This window comes from Akebia trifoliata, chromosome 6 (assembly GCF_017979445.1).
Source record: "Akebia trifoliata isolate Shusen 1 chromosome 6, ASM1797944v1, whole genome shotgun sequence".
In the NCBI taxonomy this organism is placed as follows: Eukaryota; Viridiplantae; Streptophyta; class Magnoliopsida; order Ranunculales; family Lardizabalaceae; genus Akebia; species Akebia trifoliata.
In genome coordinates, this window is record NC_141380.1 from 27,997,773 (window position 1) to 28,014,209 (window position 16,437).

A 16,437-nucleotide genomic window follows, 5' to 3' on the forward strand; every position below is an offset into this window, starting at 1 on the left:
CTTTTTATACTTAAAACGCATAAATTATTTATTAATTAAATCAATAATCCACTCTCATAATTATGCCAAGCCCATAAGAATCATGGTTTCAAAACTCGTTCAAGTTGTCTCATTATCAGGCATGGATGAGATAGATGGACCAAGTCAATTTTTCGAACGAGATTTAAAACCCCACATTTATTAAGTTGTCTCATTATCAGGCATGGACGAGATAGATGGACCAAGTCAATTTTTCGAACGAGATTTAAAACCCCACATTTATTAAAAATAATTTTGAACTGCGTATCTGAAAACTCGATGACTTGGGATCTAGCATGGATGAAACACGTAACTGGGTTTTAAAACCATGATAAGAATAATCGATTTTGTAAGTCGACCCACTTAATCGATGAAACTATATTCCTTTTTTCAGATTCAATAAAAGAACACATACGAATAAAAGATGGAAATGACAATAATAGCTACAACATATACAATTTGTTTTCCAAAAGAAAAAAAAAAGACGGTAAATAAATCATCAAAAAGCAACCAAACGTTATATAAACTTTGTTATTCTTACAGATTTGTTTTTGTTCTTCGACCTAGTATATCAATTGATGACATAATTTAATTTGATGAAATTAAGATAAGAGTTTATTGGGTTTATGAATTCAAAAAGGGTTATCAAACCCCAAGGAGGTGGCTCAATGACAATTTCAAATCCAATAAGCGGTGAGAGTCCGTAGGTTGTGTATTCGATACCTAGTATGAGCCTCGAGGCCACCCGCGAGGGCGTTCCCTCACTTACATGGTGCATGTGATATGCGGGCGTTGCACGTACCCGGGGGAGGGTCCCATATGTCTTGGTTCTAGCCCTGGCTCATGCAGTCCCCCTCATCATTGTGAACTAAGCCAAGATATAATTGATTTTAAAAAATATATATATTTGCAATATGGAATTGTGAATTTATGATAGGTACACAGTCTCTCAACCATAATCTCAATTATTCAGATTCTTTAAGTCTTAAATGCGAGTACGCTGAGCTGCATAGATCAATCTGAACAGTCCAAAGCCACAATTAGTCCTTAATGTAATGAGAATCCCACTACTTAACAAATAAAGTTCACCGCCCTCACAGATGAAATATCAAGTCACTTCAATCTGTAAAACAGGCTCTTTTTTTTTTTCATAATCTTTCCAATACTAATTTCATCATCATCGTCAAGCCTTATTTAATAGGATTTGGGTCGACTAGACGAATCTTGATCTTACATTCCATTTTGTTCAGAATTACATCTTCTATCGTTGAAAATAAATCTGAATCCATTTTCATTATCTCAATCCACATACTATTTTATCCTCTTATTCTTATTAATTCAAACAATAGTTGGAAGAAACTTATCCAAAGGATTCAGTCTTGGCTAAACAAATCTAATTGTACCATGCCATTTTAGCTAGAGCCACGTCTTCTATCATTGGAAATGTATCAACTCAACAGGGTTTTAAAACTCGTCGAAGATCGAGACGTATTGTTTGAGTCATCTCGATATCACTCAGCAACGAGACGAATGGACATACTTTTTGGGATTGGCAGCATCTCGCGAGACAAACGAAACGTCTCGGACAAGATATTGAAAATCTCATTCGAGATTTCCAAGACACCTCAATCTCCTTTGTTTTCATCCTTCGAAACCTATCTTTTCATTCTTAAACCAATTGTTTCTTCATTTCTCAACCAAGTGAACCAGAGAAAAAAGGGGTTTGTTAAAAATCTTAGTCTTCCTCCTCTAAATAAGTCAAAAGGATGAGGTTTTGTTGAAATCTCAAACAAATGGCGAGGGTTTGCCGAAATCATCTGCCTTTAAATCAAACCAACATATAATTTGCAAAAATCTCAGACGAAATTGTAGAGAATTTGCTGAAATCTTCATCTTCCGGATTTTTTTTTATTTTTTTCCAGATTTTTAAATGGTTTAAGATCATTGTCTCATTGCCAAACAAGATGACTTGATCAAGATGAGATGAATTGTCTGAGACAACTCGGTATCAGCCATGGACGAGACTACGAAACATGAAAACGAGTTTTAAAACCATGCAACTCCATCAACATTCTTTACGGTCATCTCTTTCTCAACTTCAAAATTTCTTCAAACAATGGTTGTAATCGACTTTTGTTGAGCATACCCAAACCATCACAATTGGCAGTTGCCAGTAGACTCTTAGTTTATCATCTGTTCAAGCTATTCCTATATTTTTTCCTCATCTTTCAACATTCATCTTAAGGTTTTGTATCTTCACACCCCCGCGGAAACACATCAATTTTGGTTGACAACCGAACAAGGTAACAATCTTGGAAAGAAGCTCAGATTTACCTTTGTTAAGGTAGTCAAAACAAAACATTGATCTTGAAACAGGAGCAGTTTTACTCAGTCAAGATAATTTCAGTTTCGATCAAACACAAAACATTGACCTTGAAATGTTGATGAATTGCTTCATTTTAGATCTGGGTTTTTCTCCAGACCGAGATAACGTCTCTGAGACAAGATTCTAAAGCTTGCCTCAATATACTTGAAATCCCATAGAAGGATTGTGATCTTAAGCTTTAACCTAATGTAATTGAAGTTTTTTCAAAGCATGTGACCAAATGATTTTCTCAAACACAGGAAGAGTAGATGAAGATGAGAACGTTTAAGTGGAGCAAGTTGAACTATTAACAGAAATGCCCTCAACCAACAAACAGATAATTCCATTTTTTTTACAGATTCATGCAAAAGAACGTTAAAAGAGAGAGAAAAGGATATTGTTCGTTACCTTCTCAGAGGCTTGTAGAGGACTACAGTAACATATTTAGATTGAAACCTATGGGTCAATCCGAGAGCAACCAGTGACTCAGAAGCCCATCCTTTTTCTATGAAGAGATGATTCAGTACGACATGCTGAGGCTTTGTTGGTGCTTCGGCTGTGGAGTTCTCCATACCAAGGACAGTGAGGTGCAGCTGTGGTGGAACCACCATGGGTTCCTTTGCATAGTCTTCATCCACTGGAAATGTCTGACCGTAGGTATTATCAGGTGATGGTGGAGGCTCAAACTCTGCAATACTTTCAAAGTTTTCGGGCACGTAATCCTGAAAGAAAGCCAATATAAGAATTTTTGTCCACGAGTTCTGAGAAGCATAGTGAAAAAAATCTGCAAATTTTTTTAAAGGTTGCGATTAAATCACAATTTTAATAGTTGCTGATTAAATCACAATGTTTTTAAAAAATCGTCCAAATTTTGAAAAATCTCTGATTTTCCAAAACATCACGATTAATTGTGATTTAATCGATGATTTGTTATAAAAATCACAGATTATTTTTATTTTTAGCATTTCTAAATGTTATTTTATCATTTAATATTTGCAATAAATTTTTCTTTTTACATTTTTTATACTTAAAAAAAAAATTATTTTTATTATTTAATTTATCTTATGTTTTCCTGACTTTTGCCAAAGCTTTATCTTGCAGAATTATTCCAGAACCCCCCATTTCATATGATATCCTTTTACTAGGAGGAATTTCTGTAATTGGTTTTGAAATTCAAGGATGTTCGAATAAGGAAAACAAATGCAAAAAAAAGTGGGGATTGTTGAGATGTTTTCCTAAACAAAATCATGCAAAAGGGCATTGAGCAAATACTTACATGAACATCAAGTAGATTACTAATACAGCCCATTTCATCAGCCATGCAAGGAAGATCGGGGATGTATCTCAATTCTCCATCTACGATGAATTTATACTGATATATACCTGATGGAAGGACCAACAGAATGGAATGATCTTTTCCTGTTCTCTGAAGTGTTTTCCTGCACAATTCATACACATCAAGTAGATTACGAGATCTAGGATGTAACTCAATTCTTCATCCTTTCAATTATATAATGTGATTTCCATCATACATAAAGAGAAATTGAACACAATACCTTGTTGTCCAATTGTCCCAAGATCCTTCCACAGCAACAATGTTACCACCATGGCTCCACGTGATCATTGTGGGAATTCCTTGCTCTGGGGGTAGATCTAAAGCACCATGAGAGTCATTCATCCACATTTGATTGAATGTTGGAGGATTGTCACCCTTTTGTAAGGGAGCCACGGGAACCTGCAAATACATGAATAACAGGCTGGTCGGCATAGAAAGTCTCATCACTCTTAAGTAGGTAAAAACTCAACTCAATGAGATTTGTTTAACATGCAGATAGATACTCCACAACATTTCAAAATGGATTAGCTAGTATATGCTTACATCCTGTCAGCGAAAAGAAAAGTTGATGTTTCAGTATCCGGATAGATGGCTTCATCAGAGATTCATATGAGACGTTTCAGTATCCGGATATGATCTAGAGAACTTGACAATGCCATGGATATGGAAATGGAATGGAAGAAACATTCTCTCTACTGAATAGAAGTTTGAGAAGTAGCACACCAAAAATGTAAGAATCTAACATAAAATTTATAGTCTGAAGAAAAAAGAATAAATATAAAGCTGATCTGTTCATCCATACATTTGCTCAATCATAAAGTGCTGCTTCTGTACTTGTATGCTCTAGACAAAATATGCAGTTCATGCTGCATATTCTCTTAAAAGGGAAGGAATTGATACCAAAACAACAACAAAAGCCTTATGCCAAAGATTTGGGAACCTCTAAAACAATCTTGTTCCTCCATTCCACTCTGTCCCAACCTAAGTTTTCTCTCCCTAAATAATGATCAGGATTTGTCTTTTTTTATTATTATTATTATTTTGTGCTCAGTTTTACTGCTTTTTAACTAATCATCTTTTTGGTTAATAGCAAATAGTTTTCTGAAAAATAGTTTGGAATAAAGTAACATTTTCTTTAGAATGGGTAAAGTTGAACCCGCAACATCATGGGCCTTGGTACATACAACATCAATATCATCTTCTGCAATATGAATCTGCTTATGTCATGCGATGATACGCAGAGCTATATCTTTTGTCAGTAACTGTATCATCGAATCTTTTCTCACTAACTCAATCCACTTCTAGCATTCCTCTCACCATTCCTGTACGTTCCAACTTGCACCAAAACACTCCTCATTGGCATGGTACTTGATCTTCGGTGTAAATGTGCAAGACATCTCAAATTGCCCTTTAATTTTATCTCCTATTGGCGCTATTTCTGAATTCCCCAGAAATATACTCATTTCCAGTTGTCTTTCCAAATTGGTTAATTCGTCCATCCCAAAATACCATCATTTCTACCACTAACTTTATGAGTAGTTTCCTAATTGCTCAATATTTAGCTCAATAAAATATATCTGGTCTTAATCTCGTCTTCAAGTTTTCATGTTAGTTCGATGAGTATGTACTGGTTGCAACTTACGAGTCATGCCAGAAGTTCATCTTCAATTTAGCCAACCAAGCACTAATTTTATGTGTAACATCCTCACCAATATGTCCATTGGTGTATTTCTAGGGGTATTTCTTAGCCACTGATTTTTTTTACCTGATAAATAGAAAGGTGTTATTAAAAGGAAACTAAGAAAACACACGAAAGATATCCTACTATGTTGAAATGACCCATTACAGAAAGGCCGTGACTTAAAAAAGAAAAAAGAAAAAAATAGCTACCCTCCCTGTTTGCATTAAGATCCCATCTATACGCAAAAATCCTCAAAAAACAACTCTTTAAATTTGCTAAGAGCCAAAAACCATTTGAACATAAAAAGTTTAATAGAAAAAACTACATCTTCTCCCATAAAAAACCCTCTTATTTTTTTCCTTCAAGATGTAGATGCCCCAGTGAACTGCAAAACAAGCCTCTAGAGTCATCGACCATGAGGAAAACATTGAGGTGCATGCACAATGGAACACATCAAACACCACTAGGCATGGCCATTTATATCCCAAACTGCCAAAAGAATATGCCACCAAATATCCTAAACAAGGTTAAAATGGAACATAAAATAATCCATAAACTCTTCATTAGTTTTGCACATAAAAAAATCCACAACAACCCAGTTTCAACTGATTGCTCAACTATAAGAGCCATTCATTTTAGAGGAATCAATCTTAACTATCTCATCCTTAAAATCTACTAAAGTTGCATTTTATGCATTCTCTTAGTCCTACTTATCTTAGATATCCCTCCATGGCTATTTTGCATCCATTCTCCCTTCATACGAGTCTTATCAACCCACAAAACATCACCTGTAAAGAATAGACATCAACATACCTTCCCTTTGAATATAAGCAGGTATTCCATTATATAACTAGCGCAAATAGCCTATTGCAAACCCACTGAAATTGGAAACTTGCTCATGTCACCACAACTATTATCACAATAGTTGCTGCTCCAATATAAATGTCATTAAAAATGTCAATATGCGGCATGCGACTCTTTTCTTCATTAACCACTAAATTAACTCTTGAGAGACTATACTTTTCTTGGGAGGTTAAGATATTAAGAACAAAAAAAAAAAGTACTAATAAAGAGAAGGGAGGTCAAGATGGCCACCCAAAAACAGCATACAAAAAACAAAGCAACCACAGATGGGAAAAACACCCCTGATATTGACTTACCTTGTATATTACCAAAATTGGTTCTACATTGTTATTATTTCTTGGTCTCAATTTTTCTTCCATCGCTTCCAAAGTTTCATAATGCAAACCATACATTCAGGGCTGGGTTGGAGAATGTATTTACACAAAGATGGGAAAATATTGTTTTCTGGAGAAATGATTTTCCTGTGTAAATGCGCAATCATATACTTGCAAATCACATTTTCTCAAGAAAACCATTGGAAGAGTATAAGATACTCAAGGCTACCTATAGAGAGGAAAAGGGCACCAAACTTTGTAGGAAATGAGCTTGGGATATGTGAGCAATAAGTGGTAAGCGGTGGCAAAAAGAGCTTTTGCGAAGCTAAGGAAAATCAGAAACTTTTATAGTAGCAATTAATTTATATCATGTGTTGTCTATGCCAGTAACAGAGAAAAAGAAAAAGGAACTGAGTCAATTGCAATTCAAATTTCTTTGGCTTCAAGTCATAATACAAAGTTCACAACTCACAAGATGGTCGAACTCTTATTTTAAAAAGAAAAAAATATTTGGCCCTGACAAAATTAAACTATGAAGGAGTACGCTGAAAAACCATAGCACGAAAGTAGCAAGCTATGATCCCTCAATCGGGGGTCGAAGCGCTAAAGGTTGGTTCTTAGGTTTGAAAGATGGTATGAAGCCCCTATGACTTTGATTGATTCAAAAGGAGGCACTTAACCAAAGGTTCAGGAGCTCTCACTTTATTTATAGTTCCATGTAAGTTGGGAGGATAGAGAAGACCAACGCTGACTTGATTCACTAAAACAGAGGGAAGCCTAAGGCAGGCTCAATTAATGTGAGGGTGAGGCGAGCAAAACAAGTGGAGGATGTGAAAGAGAAGCGTAGGCAGGGGAAAAGCTATAACACTTCTAAAGGAACAATTTAAACTACACATGTAATAAAAATCAAAGGCCACAAGTGAGATCATAAATCACTTTCTCCAGCTACTCAGATCACCACCCATTTCCAACTCAGTACCATGAGAAGGTGAATTTTTAAAGTCAATTCAGGATGTGAACCTTCTTCTTATTTAACTTATCCCACTCCTGCAGTCTAGAACTTTCCTTGCCTCCTTCGAACCCTCATTTCAAGAAAGAAAAGAAAAGAAAAAAAAATAGACCCTGCTAAAATCCAATCCTCCACTAATACAATGAGTCAATGATGATCCCTCTCTCCAGGATCAGGTTCAACTCAGTCAGGGACACCTGTCGGTACTTGGGTTTCTTTAAATAGAAATCAAGGAAAGGGGATGCCTAATGCTAGAATAAACAAAAAAAAATCTGTGTTTCTAAATGGATTCTCGAATGAAAAGGGGGAAACTAATAACATCAGATACATTATAATATAAAATATTGAGCAAAAAAGAATTTCACATGAAAAGCATAAATTCGTACTAACTACTTTTCATATAGATTATAGATGTTTCAATTGGTGTAAACTTTAAGAACATTCCACAAAGATTTCTAAATCATGGAATATATATTTCTGGAGGAAACAAGAAAGCAAAATGCTGGTGCTTATGGAAGGAACCAGATTGACAATATTTTTAAAGCTTAACAGAGTAGTGTTGATGACATCATCCTCAAGGTGAAGGTTGTTTTCTTTAGATGGTCTGTCACTAATGATGATATGAGGAGAATCCACTTTAGATTTGTTATTCAAGAGGAAAGATACTATTCTTCACTCGTAACAATTCTTTATGGTCTTTGCACCCTTTGTGACAAACTCTCTCACATTGTGCTTGCATATTTAGTTCATCATTCTTTTTATTGAAGGTTATGCCACCAATAAATAAAAAACCCACTGCTTTAGAGAATAGGGTCAACCAATGCTATTTATCAGGAAACAAGAGCATGAAGAAAGATTTAAATATTGCTTATGGTGTGGAGTTCAAATGTGTGAGGCATAAACAATAGGATTTTATTTTACAGTGGCAAAGGGTCTACAAGAAGAAAGTAAGAAAAATTTGTGTTTACTTGGAAACACATGTTTCCTCAAAAGTAGCTATGCTTCCTGCACATTGTATCCATGCATATTAAAAACTGAGTCATTCTCAAGACAATTTCTATCATTGTTTCCTTATTTATTATGAAATAATCATCATTTCAGAATTTGTATCTAAGCTTCATAATTGTAGATCCATGGTCTGCACCAAGCCATTGTTTTATAACCTGAACCAAAATGGGCGGTCAGGAAACCAAGGCCTTGGGTGGGTAAGCCATCCGATGATCAGAAACAAATATCCTAAACATCAAGAAACCCATCAAATTGATGACCTAATCAATTGGTACAAACATTGAAACCCACCGAACATAATCTTCTTTCATGTTTTACCAGCAAACTTTTGGCTAGAAAAATTCACTGACCTCTTCCCCATTCTCACCACCCCAATTTATGTGATTGCTCCTCGTTTTAGGTCATATAGGTACTCCTAAGAAAAACCCATAGCTTAGTGTGAGAGATTTTTTTTTTTTTTTTTGATGAGTGTGTGAAAGAAGATTCCTTCAACAGCCAAATTTGGAAATGAAACTATTTCATGGAAATATTTCAACCAATATGGAAACAAAATACAATTTTGAAGGAAATGATGGAACTATTATTAAATGATGGAAATGTTGAGGAAGCTTTCATTGGAAGTGTCAAAAATGATACAACAGGCATGAAATACAGTCATAATATATGAAACTATAATAAGTAACCATATGAAATTCGAAAATGAATATTAGGAGATTAGGAGCAGTTTGCTACATGATGGCATAAGTACCTAAGAGTCTTGACACCTAAAATAACTATATGCTTCATGGCAATGAAAATAATAATCTCACATTAATTACACTATAAGGTGGCATGTGCAAACACACATGTAACAGAAGGGCTTATTTGTAATTTAAAATAATTAAAGGGCTTTTGAAAATTACATAGTAAAAAGAGATATTTTTGTAAGTTTGAAAACTATCTAAGATTACAGGGTTTTGGGTTGCCATTTTCTTGGTTTTTGACCAAAATGACCTTGATTATATGAAGTTTATATTTAAGATAGGGTCATTTGTGAGATCCAAATTTTGGCACCAAACCACTTCTACTCCACCTTCTCTCATTATAATAGTAAAGATATACTTTATTATATAAACCACTTTCTAAAATAAACAAACTATGATGTACTATATTCCCACATTATTATAATCTATAAAAAAAAAATGAATTCTCATATTCTCATAATATATTTATATCTAAATCTTTTAAATATGTACGAATAAGTTAATAATATATTTAACTAATTAGAACATGGACAATTGATTGTGCATACTTATATGAATACTTTGGTAGAAGTCAATTATTCTTCATTGACATATTTTCACCAAAATCTTGCATCTTTAAACTTAAAATTTGATTATTTCGGCCAAAATTCGTTACTCACATATTTCACGAAATAAATAATGATTTCTACTGATATATATATATGGGAAAAATATTGTTGATTAAATTTTGTGTCTGGCCTTATGAAAATGAAAATATTTTGATATATTTAGTGGAAATATGTCAAAATTTAATACTACTCTTAGTACTATGAAAAGGGAACACATTATCAAATCCTTTTTAGAGGTATGTGTTTTTTTAGGCCATAAAAACTCCAGCAATCCAAATGCACCTAAGAAATTTGCATTTTGTTGAAGAAATTTAAGGTTTTTCCCTTGTTTGTTTCTTAAGAGGTTGATACTCTTCTAATTACTTGATTTCTTTCAAGAGTCAAGGATATCCTCCTGCACTTGACATTCAAAAGTGTGTATGCCCATTTTTCTTTTGGTTTCATTAGAAAGCAAACCAATCCAATGTAGGTTTCGTCATCACAAGGTAAAGGACCTGAATCCCAAAATCAATCTTGTGAGAAATGGATGGTGATCTTGAATCATGTAAAAATGTTCCTGATTATCAATGGTTAAAAATTGTACTTTTAGTAAAACATCTACAAATGTAACACATAAACGAATGTTGGAGGCATGGTTTAAAAATTCGTTTCATTTCAGTGTTTCGGTTTTTTCAAAAATTGAAGCGATATTGAAACATTCGAAACATTCAAAACACGAATAACATTAAATAAATACAAGTCTTTGACAATAGATCATGGTCAAGGGGCATATCTTCGATTTGAAAACATGGGTACATCTCTCTCGGCAAAAAACTCAAGTACATCTCTCTCTCTCTCTCTCTCTCTCCTCTCTCTCTCTCTCTCTCTCTCTCTCTCTCTCCCTCCATCCCTCCTTGGTCTATCTACTTAGATCTCACTCTTCGATACCTCTCTTCCCTCTTTCCATATTCACTATTTCAGATTTTTCTCTCTCTGTCGCCACAAATCTCTCCCCACAAACTTCTCTCCCAAATTTTTCTACCTTTCTCCGCAAATTTCTCTTCTAAATCTGTAAATCTGAAAAAAAAAAAAAAAATAGAGAAATTGAAGGAAACTTCGAATGTTTCGATTTCCATGTAGTTTCACCTCGACAAATTGAAAAACCAAAATGTTTCTACAAAACATTGTGAAACGGAACGAATCTTTAAACTGTGGCTGGAGGAATATCAAAAGTAATGATCCAGATGTCAAATAGTTAGATACTTGAGCGCTAATCCAAACATTTTCCGTTTAAATGTAACAACTAACAAAAAGTTCCAATTACCTTGTATTCATCGTTACACGTTACGATCACAGTAAAGCTGCATTGTTAAATGAATATTGGCGTGTAGCCCTGCAATGTTATGGTAACAGCATACTGACTCACAGCTGTTGGATACGCCAATAATTATATCATTAACTGTTCAATAACGACATTATTCCCAAATCCAACAGCTAGCATTGAAGTAGTACAACATCAACACAAAACCATGATAAATATTTCCCTAATAAATTTAAATTTTGAAGGTTTAAGGCATCTATCTGTCTAGACCTAAAGATCAAAAGATTGAAGCTCACAAAAATTAAATCATTAACTGTTCAATAATGACATTATTCCCAAATCCAACAACTGGTATTGAAGCAGTACAACATTAACAATAAAAAAGTAAATTACTAAGTAGTGGCACCATACTAGTAGATGAACTCAAGGGGTTCGAAGCTTTCTAACCATAACATGATGAAGATCAGATATAAAACATGATCAAAGCGGGACAAAGAAAATTTTAATTTAACCAAAATCAATCTTAAAGTAGAGATTAGAGGTTGCAGATTCATAAATTAATGTTGGATGATTAAAAGTAAATTATAATTAGTGGAGCTATACAAGTAGATGAACTGAAACGGATCGAAGCTTTTTTAAGCCTAACACGATGAAGAAAATATATATTGGATATAAAACATGATCAAAGCGGCGCAAAGTAAGGAAAATTTTAATTTAACCAAATCAATCTTAAATTAGAGATTAGAGGTTACAGATTCATAAATTGAAGTTGCATGATCATATTAAAACACTAACTATCATCTAATACGATCTGTGCGGTTTGAGATGAGATCAAGATCTGAAGATGATTGAATCACATAGAGAGAGAGAGAGAGAGACCTGAGGAGCGAACATGAGAGGAGTTCGAGATCTTCCAGGGCTTTCAGGAGGCGAATTCCCCATCGAATCTGACGAAGCAACACGATTCGGACGATCCGGATTCGGCATGAAATCGTTCTGGAAACCTCCCGATTCTCCTCCATCAGATCTTCGAGAAGGATCGTCGCTCCCATTCTCTCCTTCTCTTCCATTCGCATTTCCCATCTTCTCACACAGGATCCAAGACCTCAAGAACACAGAGAATATAGAAAATAGAGAAACACAGAGAGATTAAGTGGTATTTCAGAAAATACCACTGATCATAGATTTATTTACGGAGATTGCCATTCGAACAACGCGGTTTTTGCAGAGAGTGAAGGTGAAGGGTTGTGGGAGAGAGAGGAAGATATGGACTGTGGACTATGGACTATGGAGTGGTTGTTTAGAAAAGGTTAAATTACAGAAATGCCATTGGAATTCTGTTTATTTACGGCAATTGACACTGCTACGTGCCTGAAAGTGGTTTTGAGAAGAAACGGCTTTGCAGCGAGAAGGATAAACGACAGAAAAGAGAAGTTTTTTTTTGTTTTTTTCTGATCAAGGAGTAAATGGTTTTTATAAAATGGGGAAAATTTTCCTACCCGGCAGAGTAGAGAAGGAGTTTACACAGTAAGATTTCTTTATGACTAGTAGCTGACGTGGAAGACTATGAAGGGCTAGATAATGCTAGTTGCCAACGGATAAGATAATTTCTACTTAAGGAAATTACTAAAACAGCTGTGATTTAATATTTACAAAAGATGTTCATTACTCACATTTTTAATTTTTTTTTATTATCAAAATTATTATATTAGATTTGCTATTTATTTAGGAAAATGCTGGAATGACACAAACGAAGACACAAAGGTGACAAAAAAAGATGTGGTGACGCACATAACCGTAGATGCTTTTTACTTGTATCTCGCAAAAAAACATCTATCATAATGTGCACGACACCCCATCATTTTGTTACCTTTGTGTCACCCTAGCACGACTCATTTATTTATGGATTGGGTTATGTTAACTTAAGAAATGATCTAAGATCTTGATGGTGTAAACACAAAATCAAATTATTGAAATTTATCCTCGACATATGTATTGTTGAGATATGCATAGAATCTCAACCATTACATTTTATGTTTACACAATCAAGATCTTGTGTCTTTTCGAAGTCATATTTCTTGAGTAAACGAAACACAACCCTTAATAATTACCCTTCATTGCAAGGGGTGGAGACAAGAATTTCTTGTAGGGGGTGAACTATAGTTTGTGATAAGGTTGAGGTGCTTGAAGATGATTGGTTTTGGAAAGAAAACTCAAGGGTTTTCGGTAGAGGTTAAAGAAAAGGATATTCAAATCACTTCTTATTTGTCTATGAGAGAAGATTCAAGTTAAGGGGGCAATGTCATTAGTTTAATAGATACCTCAAATATTCACCAAAACGCTTACATGCCACCTTCATCATGGTCTTCTCCAATAGATTAATGCAAAATGATCTTATTACCATCGTCTTCAACTTAAAACCAAATTCCCTTTGAATTCTCTTTCCAAAACCAAACATCTTGAAATTCCTAATTTCCAACCTTAAGTTTAATCTACTTTATTATCTTTAAATATAAATAACAAAATGAAAATTTTGAAGTATAAGTGAAGGGATTTTTTTATTGTAATACTAGGATTTTATACACTGAATTAAGACAATCAATAGAATGTTTGTTTCTTCCTTATCTATATGAGCTAGGGTCATTCCTTTCGCGAAGGTTGACTATTAATGAGTGCCCACTGTAACTGGTCATAGGCTACCTGTCAAGTGAGGGGTCGATGGATGGATCTATTTTCGGATGATATGTGTCTGGGTAGTAGGTCCAAGGGTTCTAAATGATTGATTGAAGATTAACTTAAAATAGATAAAAATAATAATATTTTTTTTTTATAGAGATTGAAGTGCTTAAAAACGATTGATTTTAACAAAAATAAGTTAAATCTTTTGGTTACAAATTGAAATTGAGGATATTAATTTGAAATCAAAGGTGGGGCCATCTCAAATATTCATCCATTTGTAAAGGGGTATCTAATCTCCCAAAAAAAAAAAAAAAAAAAATTGGAGTGGGGTGGGGGGGAGAGGCCCTCCAAGCTCCGCCCCTGCTTCATTGGAAACATACATTTATTTCAGGGGTATAAAGGTAAATTTATCAAATTTTCACATAAGTAATGATTTTCATAAAATAAAAAAATTTCAAAATTAGGTATATGACTAATTTCTTAAACATAGAAACATGTCTAACCCAATAATTTTTGCAAAATATTTGACCCTTGAAACACTTTTGTTGTTTATCTATCATGACAAATATCTCTTCATAATTAATAATATTAAATAAAATACTAGAGAAATATGTACTGGGTCTTGCAGTTTCACAAGATCAATACTCAAAACCAATTTAATATTTTAAGATTTGAATCGAGGTATGAAGATGGATTTAATTCGATATCTTATTGCATAAACTCTAGGTTGGTCATTTTCCAATCAAACAAGACTCAATTTAATAACATGTGTAGAAATATATTAAATACTCTAATTAAAGAAAATATATTTAAGTTTAAAGTCTTGAAAGAATGAAGGAAAGATTAAAAAGAACTTGGATATAATATATATTGGATTGCTATTGTTGGTTATGGATCAATCATGTTTCTGAGAATCTATTTATTTGATTCAGATCTAATTAGGTTGTTATCGAATTGGATTTGGATAATCTGATATAGTAAAAGTCTGATCCATTTCTTAGTTGCCTTTATCGAATTGGTCCTAAAAGAACTCGATCCGACCCGGACCAGAGCCATTGACAGCTCTAAGTCTTAAACCATCAAATTCTTTAAATAAAATAAGCTTTCCATAAATCTTCTCTTATCTGTCTGTGCAGAGAGACAAATGTTTTTAGAAAATGTAATAAAACAAAACATGATGACGATGACATTGGATTAACATGTCAATGTTGACACGTGTATGATTTTATCCATTTTGGCCTTTGGGAGCCTTTATGAAGCGTCGTAGACACGTGACATTCTTCTAAACTTCCTTATCGGATAAGAATCGGATAAGTTTTATTTTATAATTAAATGATCAAATATCCTTGATTCATGTGTTAATTTACAGATCTGCCCATTTTCAAAAAGATAAAAAAAAGAGGTAAAAATACGTTTTGTCGTTCATTAGTGACATAATAGGGTTGTTAATGGTTCGGATCCAGATCGGATCGGGTTAACATGGGATCAATCAATAAGAATTAGATCAAGCCTGAAACTGATCCAACAAGCATCAGATTCGAACCTTGTCAGACAAGACTTTTTTGTTGGATCTCAATATTAGAATTCAAATTTGATCTAATAAGAAACATTTAATCAGATTGGGCTCCTATCAATCCAAAACATTATCGATCTGAAACCAATCTAATACGTTATCAAATCAGATCTTTATTGGATTGGATCCTTATCGGGACCCTAATATAAAGAACCCTCTTCACACTATGATACGAGGCATCTTCAATAGGGGTGAAAACTTGGTCTGGTTCAAATCAAGAATCGAACCAAATCGAGAGCTTTAGATTGGTTTGGTTCAGTTTATAATGAACTTTGGTTCGGTTCCTGTTTAACAAAATAGATAACCGACCAATTTGGTTCGATTCTTGGTTCATACCTTGTAAGAATTGAATCAAACCAAGAATCAAATCCTTATATTAATAAACTTATAAAGAAATATTAATAATCTATTTAATAAACTATATTCATTTTTTATGGATAAATTGATTGTTTTTTTTATAGATAGATTAATGATTTTTTTTATATTGATGGATAGATTAATGACTTTATTTAATTGATGAAAAAACAATTGACTTTTTTTTTTGAATGGATACATGAATGATTTTTTTTTATATTGATGGATAGATTAATGACACATTATATGAGATTTCATATTCATATTTATTTATTTTTATTAAAAATATGTTGATTCAATTAGATTTTTAAGATATTGACAATCCATTAATCGAACCGAACCAAACCAACCTTAGCTCAATTTGGGTTGATTTGGTTATATGAAAATTTGGTTCGGTTCTGATTCTCATTTAATGGAACTAACCTAGGTCGGTTCGGTTCTGATTTGTTCTCAAACCGAATCAAGTTGTACCCCTAATCTTCAAGGAGGTATCCCAAATATTAATAATAATAAAAATATGGTTGTGAATTAATAAGTCACATGTCATAGTGTGAAGAGGATTCCTTCAAAATTTTGAAGCCGGCT

General features: G+C 33.7%; 1 protein-coding gene across 1 annotated transcript; it reads right to left on the reverse strand.

The window, feature by feature from the left end:
• Window positions 1–2,667: 2,667 nt before the first annotated feature.
• LOC147400621 (SNF1-related protein kinase regulatory subunit beta-1-like) lies at window positions 2,668–12,583 on the reverse strand. Its single transcript, XM_086446378.1, has 4 exons — window positions 12,126–12,583; window positions 3,940–4,118; window positions 3,660–3,822; window positions 2,668–3,105 (listed from the first exon to the last, which is right to left on the reverse strand). The coding sequence occupies exons 1-4, from the start codon at window positions 12,327–12,329 to the stop codon at window positions 2,788–2,790; spliced, it is 864 nt and encodes a 287-aa protein (XP_086302504.1). The 5' UTR covers window positions 12,330–12,583; the 3' UTR covers window positions 2,668–2,787.
• Window positions 12,584–16,437: the final 3,854 nt, after the last annotated feature.

Excerpts from the sequence above, each read along its gene's own strand:
- LOC147400621 (XM_086446378.1), bottom strand. The coding sequence starts at position 12,329 with ATGGGAAATGCGAATGGAAGAGAAGGAGAGAATGGGAGCGACGATCCT. Across the intron at positions 3,823-3,939 it reads TGGGACAATTGGACAACAAG|GAAAACACTTCAGAGAACAG; the intron begins GTATTGTGTTCA and ends TGAATTGTGCAG. Across the intron at positions 3,106-3,659 it reads GTAATCTACTTGATGTTCAT|GATTACGTGCCCGAAAACTT; the intron begins GTAAGTATTTGC and ends GCTTTCTTTCAG.